A 9,507-nucleotide genomic window follows, 5' to 3' on the forward strand; every position below is an offset into this window, starting at 1 on the left:
GATGATATATGTAATACATGTAAAGGATTCATGTAAACCGGAATATGAACTTACTTTAATTACTGGAACAGAATACAATGCTATGTAATATTGAATCTACAAAGCATTGACCGCTAAAACAGAATTGATAATTTGTTAAAGTTTCCTTGCTTTTGTGGTATGAAGAGAGCCAGATATTCATATCTAAAAAATGATAGTCACATATTTATGTGTATATTTATTAATCATAGATGACTCCTGTAAATTATATAACATAAATTAAGTATTTTCCAAATGGGTTCATTTAACAATAAATATACAAAGGCATGTGCAAATGCGTTGCTTGGTGCAAAAAAGTTATTATCACACTTTGGACATACAGCGCTGATACTCGCTTATAGAAATCAATTTTTGTTTTTAGAAATAATGTTCCTAGTCGGTCAATTGCCTACTATTTATCGCAAAACACTTTTGCAAAGGAAGTATATATTCTAAGTGTAGCATTTTTTGTTTTCTAGTCTCTTATCAAGAGTCAGTTGGTATAATTCTATTTTGAATACAAATGATGATCGTATAGTACTAGTGGTTGAAGACAGTGGACACCGATCGTAAAATTGCTCGTGTTCGTATAGTATCTCGAGATCCCTCCTAGAACGTTGCTCCGAAGAGTCCCGCTCTGAGAAATGCGGCCCAGATGTGAGGGCTTGGTAAGTTAGACTGTCATTTCTATAATGTACAATTCATAATACTCATTTACATATGAACCAAACAAGTCAGATTGAAGTAAACAAGTTATACAATAAATTTAGACAAAATCCTAGAACTTTATAAAATAAATTGTAATTTAAACATAAGCTTTAGTTAAGTGTCCTTGCATTGTGCAAAAGTTAATATAATGTTACGGTAAGTTTTTGCAATGTTCGTTACTGTTCCTGTATCGATGTCCGAAGATAGATTAACATCCTGGTAGGTTACACTGTCCTTAATCCGATTACCAAGTTTGTTTATTCGTACGGAAAAGTATTACACTTTCATATCCCTTTTGGATTATAGGTCAGTGCACTCTATATAAGTACATTTTAATTAGCTTATTTTTAATTGACTAAAATAATTGTCTCAAACCCTATATGTTTACACTATGCATTAAATGCATCAACGGATGATTCACTTTTTTGTGGATTACTTAATATGTGGCTTTGATTTGATGCTTTTCTATAACCAGTTAAAGGGATTACGTGTATTTAACATAACATCAGACTGAAACATATGGAAAAACATAAAGAATGATCATTAGAGATTTAAAATAAACTATAGAAGAATAGCAAAAGGATGGTAATTTTATGCAGTCAAAATGTTTTCTTCGGCGTTTATAAACATCCTAAAAGCACTGACATAAGCAATTCATTTCCATAAATCCTCAAATGCATGAAATATATCTGTCAATTGAAAGCTTAGTAACAGAAATAGTCTAGATCAAAGAAGGGATGATCAGGGATGTTTTATGTTCACTCAGCAAAGAATCATTGATATTTAAAAGGGGTGTAGCTAAAACAATCAAAAATAGGGCTTCGCAGAATTATTAACTAAGGTTGCATAAAGGGGGATGGGCTTAATCTATACAGGGAATGTTTACTTCGAAATAGATATTCCTCATAATACCAGACACTGAAATAATTTTGCAAATTGAAACGGTATCAACAGAACACACAACAACAAAATATATCATGCATTAGGAACAGTTTCTAGTTAAATCCCACTCAACAGGTTATAACCATTTCACTTATCGCAACAAACTCGTTAACATGACGTCATTTTGGTAATAATTACATATCTTGTGTGCTGTGAAAGGCAAATTAAGTAATTTCTTTAACACTTAAAAATACAGAATATTATTTACAGAATTTAGATAAGCTATTAATACCAATGTGAAATCTTTGTTTAGTGCCATTGTTCAATAATTATCTACAGAATATTTTAATTAATTTTACCGTATTTTTGTGCACATGATTGACATATTTAACATCGAAATACCTAATTTAATCGCCTTTTCGCAAAAGCATACACTTAACAGATCCTAAGCAAATTTTGTATATAAATAAAGGATATTTCAAAAGCTTGAAAAAGAGATGTTGCTTTCTTTACATCGAGAGCGAGACTTTGTAAGTACACAAAATACATGGTATAATGCAAATATATTTCGACAATAACTTATTGAATTGAAATTATAACTTATAAAATGCGGTGTCTATTTAAATTAGCAGCACTTTCCAGAAAGCACAGAGTAAGCAGAAACAAACAATAGCAAATGGCAATTGTTTTTCATTCTTTTAACAACAGAATTATTTATTAATAATTGTTCTGGTTCACAAATAAATACGCTGAACTGAATTCAGACTGGATTACTCACTGACAACAAAAGAAAACATTTGGAGATAACTAACACTATTAGAGATCAAAAGTCTGTAAACAGAAGAAGAGCAAACGCGGAGTTCTAAAACACCAGAGGTGGAATCAGGTTCCATGGAGGAGTGAGCATCGTAATAAGGAGTATTATACATAAATGATTGCCAGAATGACAAGGAATAAGATTTTAAAACACATAACTGACATTTTTTCCAAACAATAGTTTAGAGTTTAGATCTATTACGTTTCAGCATTTAAAAGCTTTATCTTATATAAGGACCATTCAAATGATTTTGTCAAATAACTTACACAAATATAAGAGCATTCACCCTTGAAAAAATATTAAAGTGTAAAAGAATTTAAAATATCTTTCCAAGTTTCAACCAGTTTTTGCACCGAAAATTAAAAAAAACAACAACACACATTTAGTGTAAAGTATAATTCATTGTACAACACTGTAGTTACAATGTAAGATAACTCATTAAACATATTAATCAAATGAAAGTAAAATGTAGCATTCAATATTAGACAATTTCTTTTTCTTTTTTACCTACGAAGATAATAAAATAAGAGTATTTTTTTGCTTCACAAATCTAACAATATGAAATTTTATCCTAAATAGAAAACAATTAAAACTGCTAAAATAAGCCAGATGGATTCAGAAGTGTGTTATAAAGAAAAGACTGAGACTCTTCAGCAGAATACAAAAAAATCAAAATAATTTTAAAAAGTATATGAAATTTAATGTACAACTATGTGGTCTTAAAAGATTTTTTTTAAATTAAACTTTTTTGAAAGCCATACAAATCTTTTAAACATAATTAATTGCTTGTTCAGCAAAAGTTAAACTTTTTCGAGTATATGACGAATAATGAATATAAATCCACTTTATCAAAATGTTTTCGATATTCTTATTACGACAGCAATTTAAGAAAAAAAGGTAAATTGATTTGATGGTTGATTTGAAGGCACAATGTCAATTTGTATTTTATCTGTTTACATCTATCCTCTAACAAAAAAAAACTGTATTTTTTGTTATACTGTATTTACCTCTCTGAGTAACTATGAACCTTTACATGTCTAATTTTTTTATATAACTTGAAGCATTTACAGTTTTAAATATCCATTTTAAAATGATTATTCATTATTTTTTTTTAATTTAAAATAAGGAAATAATATTTCCCTTGATTATTTTATGAAAATCGTGTTTGAGAATTGAGAATAATGGGTTGCAATCATTTGAATTTAATAGATAAAGTACTCTGATTTACTACAGTAAACACTTTTTAAAACTATGGTTAATTTAAGTAAACTCTCCAATTCTAAACCATATTTAAGTATTTTTATTCGGAAGTACCGTGCATCACAATAACACGTATTGGCTTGTACAGAGTGTCCAATTTGAAAAACAACTGCTCAGATTCAGATGCTGATAGAATTGAGGACTTTGTCCGGATGGAGCCATGTGTAAGTGTAATCTTGGACTTGACAATCGGGTTTGGCATTTTCCTGTCTGATCAGTTCATTTCTCTTATCGATGTCCTTAGATATTTTCTGAAGAGCCTTCTGGAACCTTCAATGATAATCGGGACTTATTCGAAAAAAAAATCATTGTTATTTTACATTTTTAAATTTAAAAGCTAGATAAAAAGCAATCAAGTAATGTAGTTTATATAGACCCTTTAAAGTCACTTAAAATCAAACAGTTAAAGAATTGCTGTTTAAACAGTCACAATATCATGGAATTGAGTAGATACTATATGAAAATGTTATAAATCGACGAATGGAAAACTATTTGACAAAACTCTACAAAACAATATAATTCTGATAATAAGTATTGAGCGGATTTAGTTTATTCAATAATCTAAATGCATCTCCCGTTTTCCCTTCTAGTATCTGTTTTTGCATCAAAGATATCTCTTAAAATTTTTAGGGGAAAAAAGCGTAATATTACATTCTTGGTGAAAGTTAGCAGATACTCTACCAAATTGATAAATATACTTTGCTCTAAAATGGTTTTCTTATCAAGACAAATAAACGTGTACAAATTCAATTTCCATATGATATTTTCTCATATTGTTTTGCGCTAAAGGAATTTAGATTCGTGACTTTTAAATTCAATTTAGTATAAAATCTTCACATTTATTCCAAAATTCGTTCACTTGGAAAAAACCCTTAAAAATATTTTTCGTACAGTTTATCGTATCGTATTGTTAATTTAAAAAATATAACTAAAACTGTTGACTTTTTCAATCGACAGAAGAAAAAATAGAAATATTAAGTTTTAAAAAATATTAATAACGGACTAAAAAAATCAGTATATGCATTTCTCGGTCATAGAGAAAACACACAAAACAAACGAATTGAACATACTTCTCAACAGCCGCCCTTCCTTCCGCGTCCATTGCCTGCATGTATTCTTTTTCATAGTGCCCTAGGTTGTTTGTTAAGACAGTTGTAAGAACTTTCATGATTTTAACAGTTGAAAAAAATTCCCTTCTTGTAGGCAAAGCGGCATTTAGCTCGTTAGATCCCTAAAATAAAGAAAATGAAATGCCTTTAATTTAAATAAAATATGAGTCATGCAAGGAAACTCGAGAAGGATGAAAAAGCGTCATTTCATCTCATCTTTTTTTTTAATTTCATTTAAAAGATTGGTATTTACAGATTGTTCCTCTGGAAATCCATTTAATTTCGCAGCATAATTTGGCGCAAAACCATACTGATCATACTGTGGAAAATTTGTAGCAGAATGTTCAACACTGCATATAAAGATGAAACTGGTCAAGGTTGCAGAAAGATTTTCAATGGAGTCGAAATCAGGAACACCCTAAATTAAATTACAAAAGCTTAAGATATAATTCGATTTTTACAGTAGAATTGACTGATTGAATCAATGAAAACATACAAGGTATACTCCAATCGTGTGATTGAAACTATGAGCAATACGGAATCGCAACATTGCTCTATCTATGGAGCTTTAAAATACGTACAAGATAAACTCTACATAGTTGGTCACTTTTTGTCAATTCTACTGGTAACTGGTAGATAAAACTCTTCTTAAATTATCGTCCCCAATTAATACCATGCATGTTTACTATTTCGGAGACACCGACGCCTGTGTTTTTCAACAGGAACCATATCGAGATCTTCAAACATTTTTTTGAGAGAAGCTTGAGTGCCCCTGCAGTTGGTATAACTTTTCTTCATATATTTTGCTTTATTTCATTCCCTCTTAAGGTCAAGGTCTAGTATATGAGAGGTGCCTACAGATATATCAAATGTAAGAAATAAATTCCGTAAATGATGCTTTACAACTTAACCTAGTCAAATATGGTGTTTAGGAGGATAATTTGTTGGTAAACAAGATAACGAAAATCATATTGTAGACTGCCATGTCCAATGAACAGTTAAGAAAATAATTTGGAGTTTTTTCCGTATCAGACAAAGAAAATGTATCCAGATTGCCTATAGTCTTTAAAAAAACGGTAATTTGTATGTTCTCGGTCTCTTCTTTCAAATAATGTTAAATTAAATATAGATATTGGGACTACTTTTCATGTAATTTCAAATTGAATTCCATTAAAACAGATTATTTTCAGCATAATTCTATTAGAACGATAAAGTCCGGGATAAATAGTCATAATAGATTAAGCACCGAAGAGTTAGTCTAAAGGCATTAACTAGATCTTGGTCTTAACATATTTTCATTGTTTTTAGATCAATGACCTTAAATAAAACATATTTTAAGTGGTTTTTTAGGCTTCAATCCGTTGTAAGTACAGAAGCATGTGGAGATAATACTATTTATACATTTTGCAAGATAACCAATAATCACACTAATTGTCTTAATATATATATAAAATGATATTATTATACATTTCACTAGTTGCACTTTAGTCCTCTTTGGAAGTAGGAATTAGGAATGTATTTTTTTCCTTTAAAGTATACGTTAGGATACGTTAAAGTATTATTATTTTGTCAAATGCTGACTGACATTTTCATAGCAATTGTTAGTCCATTATCTATACACTGAATTGTTATTTCCTGATCATGACAAGGAGCACACAGCGGGTGTGAACGGTCAGCAGGAGATGCTCACTACTCCATGGCACCTGATCCCAGCTCTGATGTTTCGGAGGTCCGTGTTTGCTCTGCTCCTATTTTGAATTGTTTTATAGACATTAAGATTGAATATTGTTCGTTATTTAAGGTTACATGTAATACGTCAACCACTGTATAGAATGTGCAGAACTAATTGCTAAAAATTTACTATTGTGGCTAAGGTTTGATGTAAAGGGGAATAAATATACTTGTACTTATATTTGCCTATTGCTTAGTAGATTTAGTTGTAAAGCAGTTCTGGTTCTTGACGAGGAAAGGTGGGGTGGGGTGGAATCAAGAAGAAAAGATGAAATCAGTGTTAATTTTTATAAATCAAATCCAAATATTTTTCTGCAGAATCGTTTTATATTCATATATGCCCTTCAATGCTTAATTACGTTTAATTTTGTCAAAGTGCGGAAAGGTCACATAATTATTTATGACACAAAGGGTACGAAAATGATAGAAAAATACCTATCTCTCGTTCATTTTATCACAAGGATGTTTTTCTTAATTACATGTATAATTAAAAGATTATTCATTCCTTCCAAAAATATAAATGAAAAGGGTAAAAATAAAGAAAAATGATCGAATTCATATAAATATTTTAAACCATTAATATTACAAATAACTCAGCGTTTAATACATGGAGATTTGTATGTACTCATTTCAAATTATATTCTTTTGAAAATAATTCATATTCATAAAGTTTTTTTTAATCTACATTATATAATGAAATTCATTAATATTTTTACCTTTACTCTTTTGCTGGTTAAAAGTTAAAACATCATATTAATATCCATTAAATGTACTAAAATATAATAAGCATTTGCAAAAAAATATGTCTCCAAATTTTGACATCAGGCAGTGCCAAATGTATATAACAGCATTCAAATTCATATCGAAATTTGTTTAAATGACAGAATGTTAAACTATAAAAAATGGAATTTAATATTTGTTTTTTATGCACTGTAAGAATAAAAGAGAAACAATTTTTCAGCAATAGAAAAAAAGCTCAAGATAATGTTAAAATGAAGGATCACGAGCAGGGGTGATTTTTTTCAACCAAATGTTCAGAAGAAATACTGAAAACGTTAAGAAGGCTTCAAAGGCGTGCATTTTATTCCTTTTTATCGCAATATAAGAAAAGCTTTCCCGATCATGACAAGGAGCACGAGGCGAATGAGACTGGTCAGCGGGTGATGTTCTAGCTCTTTTTTGTTTTGATACGCATACTTGAAATATTACCTGCATTCCACAGCCTCCATTTCCATCGAGTGATCTTGGGGTAATCAGCTGTTCTCTGAATGCCAACATTTCCTTGTCACTTTTAAGTGCATCGTTATTAACTTAATAAAAATATATGCTATATATAGGTATCAATTGTAAATAACAAAAGAAAACAAATTTTAACAGGTTATTAACTTATCACTGAAAAACAAACTTAAAAAATAAATACTGCACAATTTGAAGCTTGTTTAATGTATTTGATATCAAAATATATAGTATTAATAAACAATAATGGTGTTTCATGTTGACAGCAATACCCGGACTTTGAAGACTATGAGGACTTTAATGATCATTATGATTATACCTTTATATTTCACTCTTAGTCGTTGTCCACAAGGCTTGATTGTTCCTCGAATAATTTTTTCATGGTGAACCCCCCCCCCCCCTTCCCCCGGAAATATTTCAACAAATTTTAATTTACACTACATATTGATATACACGTATGTACTTTCATATAAATAATTCAATATTTTCGCTCCCGTTTTATTTTCGCCCTTTCGCCCTTGTCATATTTGGGCGAATTGAAAACGGGCAGAATTCAAAGAACACAGTATAGATTCTTAGACAGAAATGGGAATAGGAAAATTTAAAACAGGGCAAATCTGTAAGCAAGTGTAAAAGGGCGAAAATAGCACGGGGCGATATTAACACTGTATAGAGTATTAACAAATTGCCACATAAAAAGCGACGATTGTCTCATAAGCAGTATCATCGTCTTGCCTGAGGGAAGGAGGTATATGAATAAAATCCATTGAGTTTTAGAATTAAGAGCGGAATGTAAAGCATCCTTCTCTCTTGACTTGATAACTTTACGTATGATATCATATTCATGTTTATCATAAAAACATAGTCAGGAAATTAGTTATGCCGATTTCCAATTGCCAAAACATTATTTGGATTTTAATTTCCTTGGTCGAAGGATTCGACTTATTGTAAGTGATGTAATTGTATAATTAAAATCTTGACCAAGTCCAAGGTATACAAATCTTGAGCAGACCAAACACAGACCCCTTTAAACCAAATATTTTATAAATCATAAAATATATATATAACTTATTTTTTGTGTCAAAATGTAGATTTTTTCTGTAACTATGATATGGAAGAATTGACATACCATAGTAACGTTTGATATAATCAGATACATAATCTCGAATTGCACCATGGATTTTCAGTGCATCTTCTTTGAAAAAGTATCCAGGAAGATTCTGTCATTAAAAACATTTGTAAACATCAATATCTAAACATAAATAAATGATAGATTAAATTACCAAATAACCAAAAAAAAAAATTAATAAAATAATTAATGATAATAATGATACGCAGAAATCTTATCTTAGAATTCAAGAACGAAAGAAATCATTTGTATATTAACTTTTATAAAAAGTTTCATCTGAAATGTTAAATCACATACAACAAATTCAACTATAGATTAACAAAATACTCTCTTTTAAACAATTGAATTTTATCCGAATTACACTGAAATCTGATATGGGAAAAAAAAGTCTCAACAAAATTTACAAAACCTTTACTCCTCTGCTTTCCAAGTCACATTCTAAAGATCCCTGTTTGTTCAGGTGCCACTTTTCATTGCTTAAAATGACAACATTGAATTAAATTAATTTATAATCGATTATTGCACAATTGAGATTGAATTAAGTGCATGATAATTTAGGTGAAAATCGAAAATATATCTTGAAATTTTATAGGTGTTTAGCGAGATGTTTTGCATAA

At 29.8% G+C, this 9,507-nt stretch overlaps 1 protein-coding gene across 1 annotated transcript; it reads right to left on the bottom strand.

Annotated features, from left to right (window-relative positions):
• Window positions 1-3,804: 3,804 nt before the first annotated feature.
• LOC134243386 (allene oxide synthase-lipoxygenase protein-like) lies at window positions 3,805-9,166 on the bottom strand. The gene is made up of 6 exons (XM_062725636.1): window positions 9,149-9,166; window positions 8,891-8,981; window positions 7,735-7,835; window positions 5,048-5,212; window positions 4,756-4,916; window positions 3,805-3,955 (listed from the first exon to the last, which is right to left on the bottom strand). The coding sequence occupies exons 1-6, from the start codon at window positions 9,164-9,166 to the stop codon at window positions 3,805-3,807; spliced, it is 687 nt and encodes a 228-aa protein (XP_062581620.1).
• Between the last annotated feature and the right edge of the window lie 341 nt (window positions 9,167-9,507).

This window comes from Saccostrea cucullata, unplaced genomic scaffold, assembly GCF_032062105.1.
Source record: "Saccostrea cucullata isolate Sc308-1 unplaced genomic scaffold, CSIRO_AGI_Scuc_v1 ctg26, whole genome shotgun sequence".
Classification (NCBI taxonomy): domain Eukaryota; kingdom Metazoa; phylum Mollusca; class Bivalvia; order Ostreida; family Ostreidae; genus Saccostrea; species Saccostrea cuccullata.